This window comes from Pelecanus crispus, chromosome 2 (assembly GCF_030463565.1).
Source record: "Pelecanus crispus isolate bPelCri1 chromosome 2, bPelCri1.pri, whole genome shotgun sequence".
In the NCBI taxonomy this organism is placed as follows: domain Eukaryota; kingdom Metazoa; phylum Chordata; class Aves; order Pelecaniformes; family Pelecanidae; genus Pelecanus; species Pelecanus crispus.
The window spans coordinates 3780789-3801473 of NC_134644.1; the positions used below are offsets into that span (position 1 = coordinate 3780789).

Below are 20685 nucleotides of genomic sequence, written 5' to 3' on the forward strand. Positions count from 1 at the left end.
TAGCAGGAGCACAAAGACAGTTGTTTGTTTTTTTTTTTTAAAAAAGAGATCTTTACCATAAATTCCTGGTTGAAAAATACATCCGTTCAAAATGTATTGGGCTGCTTGGAAGCACTGCCAGTAGCAATTGCATTGTATTACTGTAACCATGTACGTTGAGCTGTCTTGTAGAGGTACTGCCTTCTGTTGAGTTTCTCTGGAGCTTTGCAGCGGGAGCGCTGATTGCGAGGGGAAGGCTAAGATCCACTGAGCATGGCCCATTCCTGTTGGCTTCACCAAAAATGGATGTTGCACCTTCAACAAGTTGCTCAGCCCTGGAAAGAAATGAGCTCATAGGCCCAAATATTGGTCCCAGTTGAAGTCAGATGGAGTTTGTCACTGATCTCAGTAGGACCAAGCACTGGCCTTCTCTATCTGACAGAGAGGTGGGGTGAAAAGTCCCAACACCTTGACATAGCCAAGTTGTGTAGCACTGCTGTGTTGCACAACAGAAAATGTTTTCATTTAGATGGTACAGGGAAACCAGAAATGCTCAGACACAGCTGAATTTCTACCTAGCATGAAGAGAGAGGATTGAGTGAGTTTCTGCCTTGGAAATGTTGATGTGTGATGTTGCCTCAGTGTTTCACAGCTAGGTAAAATTGTGAAGCTTGTTCTGGAGTCCCCCAGGCAATATTCCCGCTAACAGGGATTTAATTCGCCAAAGGTGCTTGTAGAAAAGAGTACATTATTTTTTTCCTTCTGTGGCTGCACCTTGATCATGTGCTGACTAAAATGAACATATTGATTTCACAGTCTTTTACTTTCAATATCCAAACAGGATGTTATGTGTAACATCATGGGCACTACCTTCATGATACATATACCCCCTTTCCAGTGATTACACGTGGTGAAAGAAATCAAGCTTCTTTTATGTTATTCTCTCTCGTTTTTTATAACATCTCCTTAGTTTATACTGTTTGTTTTATAATTAAGAAATATGATGGATATATATTAGTGCTTTTTTCATATATTGCGCTCGACGTTGGAAAGTAACAGACATGCAACAGGGAAATACTTTCAAAACTAAAACTATTTCTTTTTATTGGGCCTGATTCTGATCCCAGTTATTCCAGTATCAATCTAGAATAATTCCACAGAAGGAAGTGGATTTGATTCAGATTTACAAAGATACTGCTGAGAAAAGAATCTGCCCTATGACAGTCTTCAAAAATATAATATTCATCCAAAAGATAATAAAGATGTGTAAAGGAATGTGGAGGTTTCCTCCTGTTGCGGTTGATGCTCAGGTTTTTCTAAAGAAGCTACAAGGTTGCAGTTCAGATGCTTGTAGAAGAAATAACTATACTTTCATTCATTCGCTTAGAGCAATTAACATCTGTTTACATTTTCTTTTGAAATTTAAGAAAAAGAGAATCAATTGAAAGGAATTTTAAAAATCCTGTGGAGGACTCTGTTCCAAAAGTGAAATGTTTATGAAAAGTTCATTACATATACTTTCAAAATATTTTCCTAGAGGTTAAAAATTATGCTTATAAGTGATTAAACTATGTAGATAACTAATGAGACGTGTGGGGATTTATTTCTTGTAGATGAAAACATACAGCTATATTAAAAATTTTAATACAAAGAATGTTTTACTAAAACTCCTGCAGGTAAATGGGTATTAATAAAGTGGAAACTTCAGTTTGCTTGAGGTACAAAAAGAAAAAAAAATCAAATGCAAGATATGCTGTTAGATGTTGAGTTTATATCAATAAATGTCTTGCATCAGCTCTCACTGAACTCACTGGGTTTCTGTGTTCTTCTCTGTTCATGGCCCTTGATAGTCCATCAGCTCATCCACTTCTCCCATTGACATCAGCAGGAGCTGTGTCGCAACCCAAGAATATTAATGCAGTTGGGCTCTGGCTCCTCTTTTTATGGACAGTTTCAGAAATGTTGAAGTAAAAGAACCCGGTTTTAGGGATACTTCCAACTCAGATCTATGAGTCAATCATTCTGAATGATGCTTGTCCTCTTGGGTCCTTCTCTGAGGCTGAATTGGAGCTTCAAAATACGTGTCAGTCTTGTGTTCTGGGTTATTGGCTGAAGGAGATGTGGGGCGGAAAGGTTCACAGTTGAGATTTTAGAATTGGGAAACAGGCTGTTCAGCACAGGTGTGTCATCACTGCGGCATTAGTTTGACTTACCTCAGCTAATATGAAAGTTCCCCAGGTCAGCAGCTTGAATCACAGTCTGTAACATCCCTAAACAGGGAGGAAAGTGGTGGTATTAGGAGCATGGGGAAGAACTGTGGTTATATATAACCTGTATATAGATACCTGTGAATATATTTTCTCATTGATACACTAAGAGTGTTTCATGCCTTTCAAAAACAGTTCACTTGTTGGCAGCTGCCCAGCTCATAGGACAGCACCAGTTGGCAGCAATCACAAGAGGAGCACCAGAGAATCAAAATACTGATTTAGGAAAATATTTAAAGATCTTCCACCCGGCTCAGTGCTGATGAACACTGATGGGCAGTCTGGGATATCTTGTGAGCAAAACTTGCTTTTTCCATCAACAAACCCAGAACTGAAATATTTCATAACTATGCTCATGGGGAGGACATTGAAAACAAAAATCAAGTGAGATGTCTTCAAAGGGGGCTGATCCAAACGTAGCCTTCAACTTTACCTGCTAAGGTCTATCATGGGAATTTACTTTCTTAAGGCCAGGAAAGGAGCAGAATCAAAACAGCTACAGGACACACTCCTGTGTGAATGATATTAAATGTCAGAGCTGTTTGTGTTCAAGTGCTCTTATTTTTTCTTGAACCACATGATGGTTCGAGTTCGCACTCTTGCTTGGCAAGCAATCGCATCATGAATTGTCTTAATTTGACATGTATTTTGTCTGTCTTTGTGGTTACTTGAGGGTTTCTCTTGATATCATCTGTCCCTTTATTGTGCCTCTTCAAGATTTGTGGAAGGTTTATTGGGCAGAAGATTGGATCAGATCAGGTCCTGTGATCCCACCCCAGCCTAGCTTCTTCTACCAGCGCTAACTGGGGATAAGACCATGGTATTTGTCTTCTGGGTGGCTATTCTGCAAAGACGTATGCTTGAAAATCCATTTTTGGATTTTCCATCCAAATTTGGAATTTTCCAAAATTCCATTTTGGAAGCTTTTGTCTTCTCTCTGCCTTGAAGATTGTGAGTTTCTTGAGGCAGGAGTTATATCTTCCTCTGTATGATGCTTCCCTATACACAACTACTGTGCATTACTGTACAGACCAGGTGACTTTGCTTCTAGAGTATCTTGGAAAGGCATAGTCCAGTACAAATTTAAAAGTCTCAGGTATCTTCTAGTGCAAAGCCCAGCAAAAATATTCAGATATTGTAAAGTAGGACAAATATATTACTCTAGAGCAAGGAGTAGCTTTTCTGCCGTCCCCTCAGAATTACAGGCTCATGAAGCAGAACAGCCCTCCCTTCTTTCCCCTGCCCTTCTCCAGAGTCACCGATGAGGCCGGTACCTGCTCACTCCTTCTCCTTCACTGTGAGAATAACATCCTCCTTACACAAAGGGTCTGTATCAGTACAATGCGTCACCGCTGGGTTCATTTCATTGATCTTAATAAAGGTATTTTTGATAGACCAGCCAATGTTCGGTTGAGTTGGGAGATGGATCCTTTGTCTGCTGTCTGGGGAGAGGCCAGGTGTGTGTGTGCAGTGTGGCACAGTGTCCTCAATCTGGTGAGATACGTCTTTCTGCAATGCGTTGTGCCAACCTTCTTATTTTAAGTCCTAGCTACGTTCCCTCTTGCTGGAATAAGCATTTCTGCATCAGCTCTGTGCTCTAGGAGGGGAAAAATGATATGATTGCAAATATTTCCACTGGTCGGATGATGCTGCTATTTTCTTTTTACCCTGAAGAGAGAAAAGCTGTTCTTCTTGTCTGTAGGAATGACTTCCCCACAGTCAGAGATGGAGACTTCTGTCCAGGCCTCGCTTCAGCGTGCTGATAAGGAGATCAAGACAGCTCTAAAGAAACTCGTGGACTCGGCGTCAATGCTGGTGACTCTTCCCCCGGGCATACAAGGAGGAGCCGGTGGCCTTGGCCTTCCTGGGTCTGTTCCTTCAGACCATTCAGAAACAGCAGCTGGGTCCTCTGTGCTAGTTCATGAAGCCAGTACCCAAACCCGTGCTGGAGGTCATGGTAGGTTTGGCATGAATCTGGAAAATGTCCTATGGGAGTCAAGAGAGACAAAAATATTGAACATGCCAATAATGATATTTTTTCACTCATTTTTCTATTTTGTTGTGTTTTGAGCAGTTGCAGATTAAGAGGTGACATTCAGACCCAAAGAAACATGGGACTGTGGGTTGGGGTTAGGTTGGACACAAGTTTGGAGCAGATCCTTCTGGAAACAGAAGGTGTTTGAAAACTGTGTCTGAAGTAGAGTTTGGTTCATCACCTGCCCAAAACAGAGGGATTGGGAATTTTTTCACCTTTGGTCTTTTGACCTTGGACTTGCTTCAAGGTTTTTGTGGGACAAGGTAGGATGGGATCCCTCCTTTACCTTTATAGAAGTCTTTTTTTTATTATTATTTGGTAGGGTGGGTAAGGGAGGTTGTTTATTGTTTGCCATAAACAAGCTGGAAATGTCTTTAACACCCCTGTATCAACTGCTGGAGACTTTCTAGGATGTTGGGTGCATCAGGTTCACCTGTGTTTCACTGGACCTGGAGCCTTCATAGACTCCTTAACAGTTTCCACGTGATTGAAACCAATGATGTGTGTGACTGTGTCTTGCCAGGAGAACAAGTCTTTCATCTTTGCATTGTTTTTTTTTTAAAAAAAACCCCATGAATAAGTGGCAACACTTCTGCTCTTCCTTCTGGCTCCACCATAGCAACTTCTCTAAGCTGTCTCTGTGTCAAGTCAGAGTAACTGTCCTCCACCAGTGTCAACTTAAAAGTACAACGTCAAGTAGCCTTCAGCCCTCAAACTGCAGATGCTGTTTAAAAAAAAATATATTCTTGTCTAAAACTTAACAAGGATAGAAGTGTTTTATGGAATCAGACCCAAAATAACTGCATAAAAAACTGACAGGGCTTTAAAACCTTTTTTCCTTTCTAGTAGGCAATCATCTGTGAAAATAATCCTCTGGTGAAGCGGGATGACTCAAAAATCATAAGTAAAATATCAACTAGCAGATTATTTCCTTAGTCATAACTACAGAGATAATAGACTAGTGAATGAGACGGTTTTGCTGTCCTTTCATCTGAGAAAACTAAACATGTTATTAATATGTGAAATTATTTTAATAAGGTAGAAACTTGACGGCTGTCCCTATGATCACATGCTTTGAATAAAAAGAAGGCAAATATTTTGATAGTGCTGGCAATAGGAAAGCACAATCCCACCAACCTGGGATCTCTGACCCTGTCAGTAATGCCTTGAATAGCCATGTTTTCCATCCCAATAGAGCTGTTTTATGTGACTTCTAGAAACTGCTGCTTTCTTCCAAAACCAGCCAGCACCAAACATCCCTGCAGTGCTCCCCAGAAAGGCCCTTCCTTCTGGGGAGAAGACTCTTCTTGATTTAACCTTTTGTCCTCAGATGAAAAAAGAGATGATGCACTTTATCCTATGGGGTAACTCCAATGGTCAGTATCAAAAGTCAATCAAGCATTTTTGGAATGGAAGATCAAACCAGTTTTTGAAGATATATCTGATAAAATAAGTAATAATAAAAGAAGAACAATACCTGAACTGCCATCAAGCTGCACTGTCTTTTTGTTTGCACCATCTTTTTGTTTCCTTCTTCCTATAAACCCCAGATGCCAAACCTTGTTCTGGTGTAACTTAGAGTTGTATGAGGACATTTTCAAAGAACCCAGTGGAGACGCACCAATGCTGGCGTTATAACATCAGCAGGTCCTCCATATTAGCATACCTCCATATTATCTCCATATTAGTTGTACCCCCAGCCAGGGCCCACCTTGACCACCAGTTTTACATTGATGTAAGCTTACTCATTTCACTGATGCTGTCTGTGATTGCAGCGGTGAGTCAAGAACTGTTCTCATAGCGCAAAGTTTAATTGAAGCATTCATGTGTACAAAGCTAACACTGGCCATCCCTGGAAGTATTTAAAAGACATGTAGTCGTGGCGCTTAGGGACATGGTTTAGTGGTGGACTTCGTAGCGTTAGGTTAACAGTTGGATTCAATGATCTTAAGTGTTTTTTCCAACCTAAATAATTCTATGATTCTACAATCCTATGATTTCATCACAGCCATGAGCTGGAACTCCACACAGTTAAATTACCTCCTATAAAGGATATATTGAACCCATGCCATCCTTCCAGTCATCCTATTTCTTCTTGTCCCTACTGACTGGCTTTCCTATTTTTGTCTGCGTGTGTTTCCTAACAGAAAAGTTAGTTTTGCCTGGTCAGCAATGTGCCACCTTTCAGTCTCTGTGATGTTATTCAAGCCCTTTGCTTCATGTGGTCTTCTCAAAAGGGCCAAATTCTCTTCTTAGCTTCTGTGACTGCACTCAGCTGAGGTCAGACAGACTCAGTTCTGACACAAGGCAGGCTAGAGATGGTCCAAAGGTTTGCTCGGGGTTTCAGGTGTGCCATCACAGGTGACGTGTCTAACTTGCCCTATTTCTGCTGCCAGACAAAGCACAAGGGCAGATGCCAGCTGAAGAACCAAGTGTGCCAAAGCCCAGCTCCGGCCCTTCCCATGAAGAGGCAGCTGCTGGAGATGAAAGCACTCAGGAGCGCACTGTTCCTATTACCAGGTAAATACCCATCTCAATATACAGATTTCTGAGTGTGGCAGACTTTGTTGCAAGAAAAGCAAGTCCTCTGTGGTGGAGGAAGCAGGTGGTAACTTGAACTGATTCTTGTAGGTTTGTTATTATTTTTAGAATCCTGTTCACACACGCATTGTGCAAGAAGGATAGAAAAGGTTGGAGAGAAATTAATTACCCCAAAACAAAATTCTTCTTGTATTAATTTTAAGTAAATAATTATTTGTCTGGTGGTTAAACACACAGATCAATGGCAGGGTGTTATCCTGTATCTCTGTATTTGTGCTCAACTATCTAATGATCTTTTGTCTTGGGCTTCATGAAAGAACTTCACCAACCGAGGGGGCAGGAGACTGGTACAGAAGAGAAGGAGATGTGGTCTGGGATGTCCACAGTGAAGTTTATATTGAGACCACAGAAAGAACTCGTGTGTATAAGACTGAGGAGAAGACCCCAACAAGTAAGAAAGAACCTTGTTTCCCTTTCCCACATCCCATGATTGTCATTGTCTTCTCTTTTGGTAATAACTCCTGATGACTGTGTTTTTGAATACTTCAATTTCTTGAGCAGTAGCTGTTTATTAAACAAAAAGTAACAGATAAGCATGAAGATAAGAAGCCTAAAAGTCATGCTAGTTTAAAGAAACCCAAGTATATTGCTGTGATATTTCTTGATTTGACATTAAGCTAATGTTATATCCTGAATGGCCATCCCTATAAATCCCATTTGAGTAACTCAACCCACATCAGCACAAAATGAATAAAGTGATGGTATTGTGCATGCAGCAAACCCTTGTGTCTCACCAGGTCCTCCCTATATGCAAGTGACAATAGAGGATGTGCAGGTGAATTCTGGGGAGCATGCCAAATTTCAGGCAGTCATTGAAGGAACCCCTCAGCCTACCGTTTTGTGGTTTAAGGTAAGCGCAGATTTTTCTCTGGCTGAGAGTGAGGACCACAGAAAGGACTGTAGTGCAGTACTTCTGTGGCGGAATTTCTTCTGCTCTTCCATCCCACACCTCTTACACTGATTCTGGGTCACATCTATAGATTTTGTTGAACCAGCTGCAGCTCTCACTGGAACCACCAACCATGCATCTCACCCTGTGTTGTCTCCAGTGTCATTGTGGCTCCTTTCACAGAGAGGGCAAGCAAGGTGGTTTTGGGGACCAAGACGGGCAGGAAGGGAGATTGGCTGCCTGAGAGCCACCAAGATGTGTGCTGTAGTTTTGGGGTCAGGGATGGGATTAAGAGTGGTTTACTCCAATTGTCAATGTGACTTCCAGGCTCTGTACCTTTTCTGCAGCTAATTGGTAAAATAAGTGTGACTGAAAAGAATGAATATCCCATAGAAAGGAAGGAAAAATAATTTATTATTCATCAGAATATTGTCATGCCCTTAAAATAAGCCGGTGTTGTTCTATAACGATTGTCTGTAACTCTTCCGTCTAAGTGTTTTGTAGACACAAGTTTTATTCAGGTTTTTTTTTCTGTATGGGAAGTACAAGGATGAGCTACTCAGACAAATAAAATAACCTTAAAAAACCAAGCAAAAATGCAAAGAACCCCCTCTCATGCACACACACACATGCACACACCTGAACACCTTGAAAAGAATAAGACAAGAATATGAGATACACCCTGTTAATATTCTTGCAGTCTCTGACATTTTCTAACATCTGGTACAGCTCTATCATGTCATATTGCTAGAGCCTTCCTTCCAGACTGAAGAGCCCCAAATTGCTCTGTCAATCCTCATCTGGAAGCTGTTACAGAAAGAACATTGCTGCAACAGTACCACACCCTGGGCAAACCCAGGATTTATAAGATGATGCTTTCTGTCTTATTCTTCATTTCTTCCCTAATGTTTTCTAACATCTGGTACTTTTTGACTGCCACCAAGCACTGAGCTGGTGCTGCTGTGGAGTGATCTACACGTTGAGTGTAACTCAAAGTTTTGCTCCAGTGTAATAAGGAAGAGCTCAGAGACTGACATTTCATGTGGGGGAATAGGGTTGCACCACTTTACATTTACTGTGTTATATACATTTACCTGGCATTTTACTGCCCAGACAGGCGGTCTCATAAGGTCCTTTTGCCAATCTTCATAATCTGCTCTCTGTGTCACACACACTCCCTCCTGTCTCTTTTTTTTATAGCATTTATGAATATATTAAGCAGCACAAGTGCCAGCACAAGTTGGAGACCAGGCAGGAGCAAAGTAGCTGATCCTTTTGCTCCCTGGGCTGCCTGCTCAGGCATGGCGTGCTGGGATTGCTGAAGAATAAATCACAAAACCCTGGTGATCCCTCCCAAGCCTGTATTCCTATGAATGGGTTATGAAACAAAAATGTTATTGGGTAATGTGGAAGCAGAGAAACTGTTAGACATGGGGGACTTCTTCAGCCAGCATATTGTTAGTGAGATTTGCTAGCCTAAACGGTCTGTGTTGCAGCTCTGTTCCTGTATCTCGTTTCTTGAAGAGAAGAAACATCTGTTTCCATCTTGGTTTTCCCAGTGCCAAAATGTCATTTCATTCTTTCAGGGCACTTCATTGCTCACAGACAGCAACAGGGTCCATCAAGGGAAGGACGGAACAACATATTTCTTAGTTGTGGACAATGCTGTCTCAGAAGATGGTGGTGTTTATACCTGTGTTGCCAAAAATGCAGGAGGGGAGGTTTTATGCAAAGCAGAGCTTATCGTACATGAAGGTAATGTCATTCTTTCAGCTGCAGGAGTTGCTTCCGTAGCAATTGCAATATATGTACTCTGTTGCAGTCATCTTCTGGTACCCATATGGTATCTGCTCTGTATTTCTGCGTAGCATTTGTATATTACCAGTATGGCAGGTTCCAGAGCAAATGGTCTAATGACCTACATATATATATATACAAATAAGATTTTTTTTCCCCTGCTTCAGACTACATGATGAACTGATAAAATGGGCCACAGAAATAAGTGGGGCCATGTCTCTGGTGGCGTTCTGCTCTTTAGCCTGGCTCTTCTGATTTATGTCAGGTGAAGATGCAGCCCAAAGTTCATATCGACAGCTTCTGTCATTGAACAGCTCCACTTAATTCTGTGCAGAAGTTTAGAGGACACCTGTAATTTTTCCTGCCTTAAATTGTCCTCTAATAACTCTGCACACTATTAGCAAGGCATTGGTGTCTGAATATTAACACTTATATTTTCCTTCATTTCCAAAGCTAAGAAAGACCAAGCAGCAAAGAAAGTGGCCACCAGGAGAAAGCTCCATTCCCTTTATGAGGTTAAGCAAGAGATTGGAAGGTAAATTAATTTTCCAACTTTATAGCATCACTGCCGGAGAATATCTAATTGCCCATCTGAGCTGCTGAGTATGTGTAACCAGAGTTGGAGGTGGTCCCAGCTGTGGAAAAGTCTGAAAAGGTGAAAGTACTGGCAGAAGTGGGTGGTCACCCCATTTCAGGTCTGCTGGAAACACTTTCCTGAGGTTTCCAACAGAGGATGGGAGAGTCCATACAGCCCATAGGTTCAGGTAGCTCCAACCAGAAAAAACACCAGCCAGAGGCTGACAGGATAGGTGCCCAGATATAGCTTCTTGGCAATATTAGCATCACAAGCCCATATGGACGTATGCACAAGCACTGTGTCCACCCAAGGGATCCAAGAGCATCAGCCTTTGTCAGCACAAGGCTGTACCACCTGAAGCAGCTCTGCCCTTGATGTGAACTCGTTGCTTAATTTTGGAGACAGCCAGGAGAGGGCAATAGCACCTCACATACAGGAAAATAAGCTTTTTGTGTTGGAGAATTTAAGCCCTGAGCAGTAGGGAGCTGTCAAAGGCTGGGATGTGGAAAGGTCTACACCTGCTGCGCAAAGGGCTTTGAACCAAGTCTGAGTAGGGCTCGTCCTTTGATTTTTACACAGGGGCTGCTTCAGCTTTGTGAAACGTGTTGTACACAAAGGGAACAGAGTGTCTTGTGCTGCCAAATTCATACCTCTACGAAGCAAAACAAAGGCTCGAGCGCATCAAGAGAGGGATATCCTTGCCTCTCTGTCCCACGACAGAATTACCAGGCTCCTGGATCAGTTTGAAACGCGGAAAACACTGATTTTGATTCTGGAATTGTATCCTTTTCTGTGCTGCTTGTCTGAGGAGGCTGGGAAGTAATAGTAGTAGAGGTCATTTTTTAAATAACTAAGCAATCAACCGTTTTTAGGTTTTGCCTGAGATAAAAAGAGACGCACAATCTTTCTCTGCACTGCAGGATAGCATAGCTCTGTGAGATCTACACTGAAGTACTATGTGTCTGCTGGTTTAGCAAAAATCATGATACTTGTATATACAACTGTGAATGAGTTGTTAGGCACCAAAATTCTTTTCTGAAATGTCTGGAAGTGAAGAACTCCATTTCCATGCAGTCCAGTCTGGGTGAGCACCAGGAAAATGCAATGCAGAGCAGAAAAGCCCATAGCCAACAGGTAGATTTTAACACAAGTGATATCATGCTCCTGCTTGTAGGGAGCACAGGTTTAGAGCAGCCCAATTCTGCAAGAAGGACACTGCTGCAGTAGAGGTTTTAATGAATTACATGCACATCATGTTGCCTGAGATCACCTTGCAAATTCTGCTGTTAGCTGGATAGAAGTGGTTACAAAGTAAAAACAAGCATTTACCTGTAGTTCTGTCTTCCCTTAATGCCGTTGTCAGATGCTCCAGTGAAGAGCTCCTTGACCGTTTATTCAAGAAGAGTGTTGTCACCGAAGCAGAGGTAATCTTTCTTTCTCATTTGAAAAATCCAGAGTTGGTGGGTACTACCAGAGTATCTTCCAGCTGCATTTTCCTTTTTGAATATGAAGAGTGTCTTCGAACCAGTGATAATCTGTCAAAACAGAATCAGCCTTTAAAATGTGTTCCCATCAGATTTCATTACTAAGTTGTATTCAGGAAATAACTAGAAACAGCCAGTGGTTTTGACCACCAGCATTGCATTCAGCCTAATACAGATGATATTTGCTCTATCATCATTTTTTTGCTGTCACCTGGAGCTCCTGTATCTTCACTTGCTTAATAACGTTTTATCCCCTCGCAACTGTACTTCTATCCACTCCCTTTCAGTCCCCAAACCAAGGGCTGAAGTTACAGTTTCTAAGGGTTTTTTTGAGATCCTTGGTGCTCAAAGTTCCGAATGTTTCACATCTCCCATCTAGTAGTCAGGTGTCCCATACTTATTGGTAAAATTGTTTTTTCTTAGAAATACTCAGAGGGAAATATTGTAGAATCACAGAATGGTTTGTCTTGGAAGGGACCTTTAAAGATCAAATGTCAGCTAACTCTATAAAATGTCAAAGGTAGAGGACTTCCAAAGCTGAAGCTAGTTGTAAATCTTCACTCCTTGTTCACTCATAGTCAGATTGGATCTATATACGGTCAAGAAAATAGGTTTACAGCATAGTTTTAAAATGCATTTGTGTTTGCCTGATTTACACCAAGCCAGACCTGAGTTTGAGTTAGATAAATTAGACAGTTGATAAGGTTCATCAAACTTGAGGATTTCTGTATCTCTTTTTTGCATGTTTGCAGGGTTGGGTTTTTTTAAAGTAAGGGCTTTTTCACATACAGAAGGCTCCATCAGGGCAATGTGGTCATACATGAGGCACAGCTTCATTCCACAGGGTAATGTTTGGTTCACACCTTATTTCAACTGCAAGACTAATATAAGAAGTTCATTCTAGTTTTAAAAGTATTTCTAGTTCAATCTCTCCCTCTCTCACATATTAAAAATATTGGTGGAACCAGGGACCCTCTTATTTACTATTAATGTTTAATAATTGATTTAATTTTTAGGTCAAATTGTATATCAAGCAAATTTTGGAAGGAATCAAATATCTTCATGACAACAACATCCTTCATTTGGACATTAAGGTAATGTGCAATGGCAGATCTAGCTTATCATAGCCTCTTGTTGGTCAGGGAATGGGCATTCTCTATTCGAATTATTCTTACTTACAACTGAAAATACTGCCTGCTTTCAAGAAAAGTTTTTCCCTTTTATTTTATTTCATTTACTAGCCGCTGAATATCCTCATGGTTTATCCTGAAAGGGAAGACCTTAAGCTCTGTGACTTCGGATTTGCTCAGAAGATCACACCCTTTGAGCCTCAGTTCAGCAAATACGGGTCTCCAGAGTTTGTTGCCCCAGAAATTGTTTCTCAGTCACCAGTGTCAAAAGCGACCGATATCTGGTAACCTGTCATCTTTCTAAAAAGCTTTTGCCCTAGACAGCCTGAATTTCCAATTATTGTTAATAAGTAAATGGAGTAGTGATAATAACACAGGAAACTGAAAGTGAACACTGAGAATCCAAAACCCATCAGGGCTCTTTAAAGCTCCTTCTGTCTATTTTGTTCAACCATAATTGAACTCTGACAGCTAATAAATGCAAAGGAGCATCTCAGAGAAGATGACCTTTATTAGAGGCAGCAACTAGGGAGGATGATCCTAAGGGGCTTTCAAGGTAAGGCAAACAAACTCCAAAATAGTATTTTGAGTCTTCTCCTCTATCTGTGCTTTAAAAATGGAGTATTAGTTGAGAACAATTTTAAAAAACATTGAAGGGAAAAAAATTGAAGCGTGAAAACAATGGCTTTTGGGCTTTATTTTCCTTGGAAAGGTGAGGAGAAGAAGGTGATCTTACTGTGTCAGGGTGTCTAGTGGCAGGAAGAGGGGCTGTGTGCTTGAGAAGGATGCAGAAATAGTGACGAACACCTGACATTTGTGTTCCCTCTCTCCTCAGGGCTGTTGGAGTCATCACGTATTTAAGGTAAATTAACCTTCTTGGAAAGACTCATTCAGTATTCCTTTGTCAGTCAGAGCCATCCAGTACCTTCAAGTGAGGGATCTGAGTGAAGCGTTGAGTCCTTCTATAATTAGGGGAATTCCTTTTGTGTTTTTCTCCTTTACTCACTCCTTCCTGGTTGGCCAGGGCTTTGGTCATCTTCCCTGCTTGAAGACCTGACAGCTGCTCTCCTTCAGTTAGCGATGAGAGCGGTGGATGAGGTTCAGTCTTCCCCTTGCTGTTCTAGCCAACACCCTACTGTAGCTGTGCAAAATCAAACCCTTAATTACTTATCTGGGACACAGGGATAAATAATTCAGTTAAGTGCCATGTAATGCATGGGGTGAAAGGTGCTCTATTAGTGGACGCACTGCTCACGAGCATTGCAAGTCCCACACATGGAGTCCCTCAAGCATTTTAAAGCCCCATGTAAGCATTTGTGCTTCTGTCATTTGAACAGCAAATAAAAGTCTAAAGTCTGTCTCCTTTTATTTTATGGTGTTCAATAAATAAGCCTAACATGCAAGTCTCCATTTGCTGGGGAGAACGACAGAGGAACCCTTCTAAATATCCAGAAAGGGGAAATTTCATGGACCATTCCTGATTTTGTTCACTTGAGTGAAGATGCAAAGGACTTTATGAAAGGGATCCTACAGCAGCACCCCACGTGAGTGCAATTCTGTGCTTCCTACAGCCAGTGTGCAAAGATGTTGGTGTCTCAGCGGGCAGATTTGCTCATCAGAGCTGCAGTTGTCTTGAAAAGTAGAAAGCTGAGTGAGATGTGGTGCATTATGCCCCAAATCTTCTTTATTATTCCCCATTACCCAAACCACAACTTGGCAATTTGCCAAATTGGCCTGTTTCTGGTATGGTGATGTCCTTACTCCCTGACTCCTCTAGGCAGATGAGTTTCTGAAATGACATAAAGAAGGAGGAAAACCAAGGACTGGTATAGAGGGAGTTATGCGAGATTTAAATAATATTAACCACACTCATTAAGCAATTTCAAGTGCAAAAGGTGGCTTGAAGGCACGTTTGAAGGCATTCGCTTTTTAATTTCATTTCTGTTCTTTCTGCCTGCTGCCAAAGTGACTCTTAGGGCTGCTCTCGACACCCTTGAACAGGCTTCCTGCAGAGTGCCATGGGGTCTTCCTGAGCATCTGCAGGGAGTCTCAGACTGAAAAAGGAGGATTGTTTCACCAAGAAAACCTTGTGTTGAAAGCCTCTGTCTGTCTGTTTGGCTTCTCAGCTCTAAACCAGCAGCCTAAGGGACATACACAAAAGTGTATGCATGCGTCAATGTGAAGCAGGCACCTTCAGGAAGATCTTGTGGTTGCTATTGGAAGTGACTTGCTACTAAAACAGTGATCTTATTTTCTCTTATCAGAGCCAGGCCTAGTGCTTTGGACTGTCTTTCCCACAAGTGGTTCATGGTAAGTTTGTCCTCGTTCTTTAGTAGAATCATTAAAAATACTGATGTTGGAAGAGACCTTTGGAGGGGTAGCTTTTAAAGCTGTTTGATATTATTTGCTGGTTTATTTTTTCTCTTGGTCTCCTACTTTCTGTCCTACAGAGCAGCTCAGGCATGGCTCTCCAGAAAGAGGAGACACACTGGTGTTTACATGCCAAGATATCTTTCTTTTCAAAAGATAAAGATTCCTACTGACATGAGCACATATAACATGTCTATACAGAAAGGAAACTGTGGCTTTGCAGAGCAAAGTTAAGGTTTCTATTCCAATGCCTTAAATTGTGAAGGAGAAGAGCTACAAATTAACAAAAAAAAGCAAACAAACAAAAAAAAAACAACAACAAAAAAAGGGAATTTAATTAAATGCATTGATCGGGGCTTGCTTTTATCATTGAAAAGCTGAGATTGTCTACAACTTAGCCATGAGGGGATTGTAGCATTTGGTCTATTGTAACTTTCCTAAATTAAACAATTCTGGAAGGAGGGAATCCTAAAAAAAAAAAATTCTCAGGAAATGAAGTCAGGATTTTTAACCAATGATTTTCCTCTCACTCCACCTGGCAGCATAATGTCCCTCTCGAAGCAGCTCATTTCATTAATACAAAACAGCTCAAATTCATTGTGGCTCGGAGCAAGTGGCAGGTGAGTTGGCCTTAATCTGTGTTGTTTCTTTTTAGTTATATTTATTTTTAATTACATTTGCATCTTTTAAAGTCTATCAAGCTAGGACAGTAAGCACAGCAGAGATCTCAGCTTGGCTATGAATGGGGAATAAGCCCAGGAGAGAGTGGTCGATGGATGTGGCAGAAATAAATTATCTAGGCTTTTACTGCCTGGAAATCATCTGGTCTAATGCAGGTGCCTGTAAGATGTATGGTTATGTCTAAATTACGTACCCTCAGCTGCCTTTGCAATTGGTACTGAATTATAGACAGGTCCCAAGACAATTCCTCTTTTTCTGAAGTTCTCTAAAATAATCAGATTGATTGCTTTCTGAAGATGCCTGTTTCCCTCTCTTGGCTGTAACGGGAGGCCAGCTGCTCAATGTCAACTGAGAAGTTCAACTGTCTCACATGGCAGAAGTTAGAGCAGATGAATCCTAACTCCTACAGTATGGTAGGTCTTCTGTTGGCCTGAGTCACTGTAGGTTGTACTGCAGTTGATGGATTTTAGGCCATTTACTCCAGCCAGGCTCTCATCTGATGTGTTCTGTTAAAAACTCCTTTTTCATCTGCTTTTGAGTGGTCAGATTGTCTTTGAAAATCTCAAGCAGGGTCCTGCTTCCCCGTTCACAACAGCAAGTATGTCCCCTGAAGTCAACATAGTTTCACCTCTGTGAATGAGAGAAGAGGAAGATTCAGAGAAGAAATGAGGCCTGGATTGACGATATGTAGAAAAGGGTGGCAGTGTCTTATTAAACTAGTATGTTTGGTATTTAAGAGTGCAGAAGTTCATTTTGGTATGCTTGCTTTACCATACTCCCACCGTGTTCTCCTCTGATTGTGCTGTATTTTGTTTTGCTTTTCAGCAGTCTCTGATGTGCTATAAATCCATACTGGTAATGCGGTCTATCCCAGAAATCCTAGAAAGGACTCATGACAACACCTCCCTGGCCATCTCCCGACATCTTATTGAAGAAAGCACTTCGTCCAGTACCAGCGGCTCCTCTTCAGACAATGAGAACTCGCATTTCCCCAAGAAGAGGCACTTTGGCTCTACACCCGAACTGCACTTGTCCATATTTGATGCACCAAGCCATCAGGAGACTCCAAAACATGCAAGTGAAGAGAAGCACTCCAAAATTTCCATCCCTCCAGTAAAACCCATGAGGAGGAAGTATGCTTCAATGAAAGCTGAGGTGGGGGACAAATCACCTACAGAAAGCAAAGAGCTCATGGCAAGTATTTTAAAGGAGAAAGAGGAGGGGCTCCATCCCAGAGTTCAAGATGAAAGAGCAGAGCAGTCCCAAAGAACCGGTGCTGCTGGGCCTTCATCAGTGAGGACTTCCACAGAAAGCACATCGCATCTGTGTCAGAAGGAAAAACCAGACATAGTTTTATCTGATAAGGACAAAATTGAAAAGGCTGGGGATGGGACAGAAAAGCCACCTGTCTGTGTTCCTAGACAGAGTGTCATTAAAAGCACTTTCTACAGCCAAGCAGCTGAGCTACCTGCAAGGGGACCTTCCTCACCAGGCAGGGAGTTCAGAAGGCACCTGGAGAGAGCCAGAAGGACTTTCCGGAAAGCTGGATATTCGAAGGTGCCCCTCAGTGGTCTCCGTGAACCCCTTCTAGAGCAGTTCGAACTGGAAGAAGAAGAAGGAAAGTCTGACGATGGAGATGATCACAGGGAAAGTCTGCTTGGTTCCTTGACCAAATCAGCTTCATTTGACACTGCAAGGAAACCACCACATCCTGCCATTGCTGGTGCTAGCCGAAGCCGTTCCCTGGATGACTACAGGCTAAGAGCCTCAAGATCAGTGAGGGAACAACATATTTTGGAAGAAGACTCTGATATATTGTCACAGGAAAGTTGCCCTGAAGGCAGTGACCACTGTGACATTTCTGCAGGGCCTGGCAAGGAATGTTCTGTAGACACTTCAAAGCAAGAGGACTTTAGGAGAGCCAGCAAGGATTGTTCAGAAGAGCAGCCCCCTCCTTCCACACAGTGTGAGGGTAATGGGTGCCAGGCTGGTTTTGTGCAACAGCTAGAGAGACTTCCAGTGTCACCTCACAGGAGTGAGAATAAGAAGCTGAAGAAGTCAAAAGCTACTTACATTGAGGGGGAAGTTGAAGACTTGGAAGGCAAAAGCCCCATTCTAACTGCCCAGTGCTCAGATGTAACTACACCACCAGTTCAAATACATGAAAGCATGGAGGGTAAAGCTTCCCCTGGCAGTGCCTCTGGCACTGCTTTTCAGGAGGACAAACAGTCCATTTCAACTCTCACACAGTCAGAGACCACCTCCAAGTCAGCCCCTACAAGTAAGGGAGGCATGTACCTGCCCCAGGAGTCCGCTCACAGTACCGACATCCATCCGGACCTAAAAGGTGGAAGCTTGCTTATCAAAAGGACAGCCCCAGTTCCACCTTGGGAAGAGAAAAGGCAGAAACATTCACATGAGAAGACTTCTGCCCATAGTGTGGCCAAATCTGATCTCATGGAGCATGAAAGTTCTGCTGTTTTAACAGGCCCACAAACAGAAAACGATTCACTTCCAGTATGTAAGGACAAAAGTCAGGAACTTCCTGGTCAAAGTGTTCCAGCAACTACTGTCTTGGTGGGCAAACGGCCAGGTACCCTAACTGCTCTGCACACAGCTGATGAAGGTGCTCATCAGAAGCAGAAGACTTATAAAGAGGTGAGATCTGCCCTCCTGGAGGATGAAGGACTGGGTATTACAGGAATCGCTCCATCATCAGCCCATGATGGTGAAAGCCAAGCGCACAAACGGGCTTCTGTTCACGTAGACACAGTATCAGCCGTTCTGAAGGGAGAGCATCTCGTTGTTCCAAAAGTCCCACCACCAAAATCAATGCCGACTTCAGTCTCCAATGGAGCACAGCAGGTTGAAAGGGAACGGCCAGCTCATAGCAAGGAGAGGCTTGCTGCTCTGAGGAGTGACAGCTCAGCTGTCGCAGAGGTTGTTCCCAGTTTGGCCCATGAGGCTGAAATCAAGGGAGCTGAACCCCAGAAGGTTTCCAAAGGTAGTGGCATGGTGCCTGCTGTTCTGGAGAGCAGACACCCAGCTAGAACTGTGTCCTCCCAAAATACTGGCCTCCCTTCGGTCTGTGAGAGTGAAAAGCAAGAACATCCAAAGGCATCACTTCGCAGTGAGGTGAGATCTGTTGTGACAGCAAGTGGAAGCCGAGCAGCTGGACAGACTATGCCTGCTCCTTTCCCTAAGGCTGGACATCAGGTGTTTGAGCAGCACAGGGCTGCCTATCCCAGTGGCAGAGTTTCTGCTGATCTGGAGGGTGGACCTCCAGGTGTCTTAACTGCTTCACAACCAAAAGTTGCTCCAGCTTCAGTCTATGAGCTAGAATATGAGGAACATCCAAAGGTTTATGGTGAGGGTAGAGGCATTGCCTTAGAAAGTGGAAGCTGTGATGCTGGAAAAACTGTCCCACCGTTGCTCCATAGGGATCAAAGTCAGGAGGTCTCACAGCACAGGTCTTCTTTTTACAGCGATGAGGAGTCTGCTGTGCTGGAGGGCTTAGTGGATGAGATGGTTTCCCTCTCTGAAGAGATGAATGTTTGGGCAGAGTCAGTTTCTGGTGAGGAGGAACACAGAAAGCACATCTCTCCTCCCACAGAGATGTTCTACAAAGGCCCAGGTAGCCAAGCACCCATGGACACCTCCCCTTCTGTACAAGAGGGTAAAAGAGGAGAAGTGTCTGAGCTGGATGACCTTGCAGAACCCTGTCTTGTTGTGAGCAAGGAGTCAGTGGTACTGGAAGGGCAGGGAGCAAAGACAGTTCCTCATGAATGTGAGCATCTGGAGGACTTAGCGTTTGAGACCCCCACTTCTAGCCAAGTGAGCGTTTCCTCAACAGATAGCTTGGACGCTGGAAAAAGACCCAGTCAAGTGTCAGTGAGCAAGGACACCAGTAAACACCCAGAAGTTTCTTTAGTGAAAATCAAAGACCTGTCAGATGAAATGCCCAGTCATGGCAGTGGAACTCCAAAACTTGACATATCAGAGGTAGAGCCTGCCTATTTGAATTTCTCTGACTTGTATGACATTGTCTATTTTCCATTTGAATTTATGAACTACAGGAAGCCTCCACCCAAACCAACTGGTAGACGGTTTATGCCTTTTGGTGAAAGGGCAAGATCACCTCCTGCAGGACATTTGCATAAGGATAAAAGACTGTGCCTCAGAGAAGAGGCAGAGGACAAGAACAGGAAGAACCATTTAGAAATATCTGAGGATTCAAAGGCAGCTAACTTATTAGCCATGGGGAAAGGGTCAGAGAGTCATAAAGAAATGTATGGCCCCCAAAAGGAGTCAAGTGGTAAGCAGAAAAGCTCCTTCTACAACAAGCCAGGACTCTTTAAGCCATATGCAAGGTCTCATTCAGTGGAGCAGTCAGTGGAGCAGAGTCTGAAGAAGAAAGTTAAAGCTTCTGTTGCCCATATTTCAAGAATCCTAAAAGGAAAGACATCTCCCGAGCCAGAGGCAGAGGAAGGTAAATATTTTACTCTGTGCCTTCATAGAGTTGCTGCTGTAACTGGGCTCTGCTAAATCTGCCTTTTCCTTTTCTCTCAGCATATCTGAGGCTGTGGTTAGACTGTCATTGCAAAACTGGCAGTGGCAGGTTATGAAATCAGCAGTCTTCAGCCCCACCACTCGCTCTCTGGTACTGGCTCACTTCAGTGCAGAGTCAGCTGGGTTAATCCGCTGATGGAAGTGGCTTAAATTCCCCTGTCTGAGTCTGCACAAAAGCAGGTCAGGGGTGGGTGATGTTTTCCTTGCTGCAGTTTCTTCTGCAGTTATCATCTGACCATGGTAAATCTTTAAAGCTAAAGTGTCTGGGAGAAGTTGGTGAAGTCACCCTGGCTACCTGAGTTGATG

The 20685-nt window shown here is 42.7% G+C and overlaps 1 protein-coding gene across 1 annotated transcript in view; it reads left to right on the top strand.

The window, feature by feature from the left end:
* OBSCN (obscurin, cytoskeletal calmodulin and titin-interacting RhoGEF) overlaps positions 1 to 20685 on the top strand; it is a 190216-nt gene that overhangs the window by 160471 nt on the left and 9060 nt on the right. The window contains exons 97-111 of the mRNA XM_075704703.1: positions 3949 to 4203; positions 6678 to 6801; positions 7140 to 7273; positions 7620 to 7732; positions 9358 to 9526; positions 10022 to 10103; positions 10725 to 10925; positions 11509 to 11569; positions 12646 to 12723; positions 12871 to 13043; positions 13595 to 13621; positions 14151 to 14303; positions 15024 to 15069; positions 15672 to 15749; positions 16636 to 20299. Coding sequence (XP_075560818.1) covers positions 3949 to 4203; positions 6678 to 6801; positions 7140 to 7273; positions 7620 to 7732; positions 9358 to 9526; positions 10022 to 10103; positions 10725 to 10925; positions 11509 to 11569; positions 12646 to 12723; positions 12871 to 13043; positions 13595 to 13621; positions 14151 to 14303; positions 15024 to 15069; positions 15672 to 15749; positions 16636 to 20299 — 5358 coding nt within the window. The remainder of the gene's footprint in view (positions 1 to 3948; positions 4204 to 6677; positions 6802 to 7139; positions 7274 to 7619; positions 7733 to 9357; positions 9527 to 10021; positions 10104 to 10724; positions 10926 to 11508; positions 11570 to 12645; positions 12724 to 12870; positions 13044 to 13594; positions 13622 to 14150; positions 14304 to 15023; positions 15070 to 15671; positions 15750 to 16635; positions 20300 to 20685) is intronic.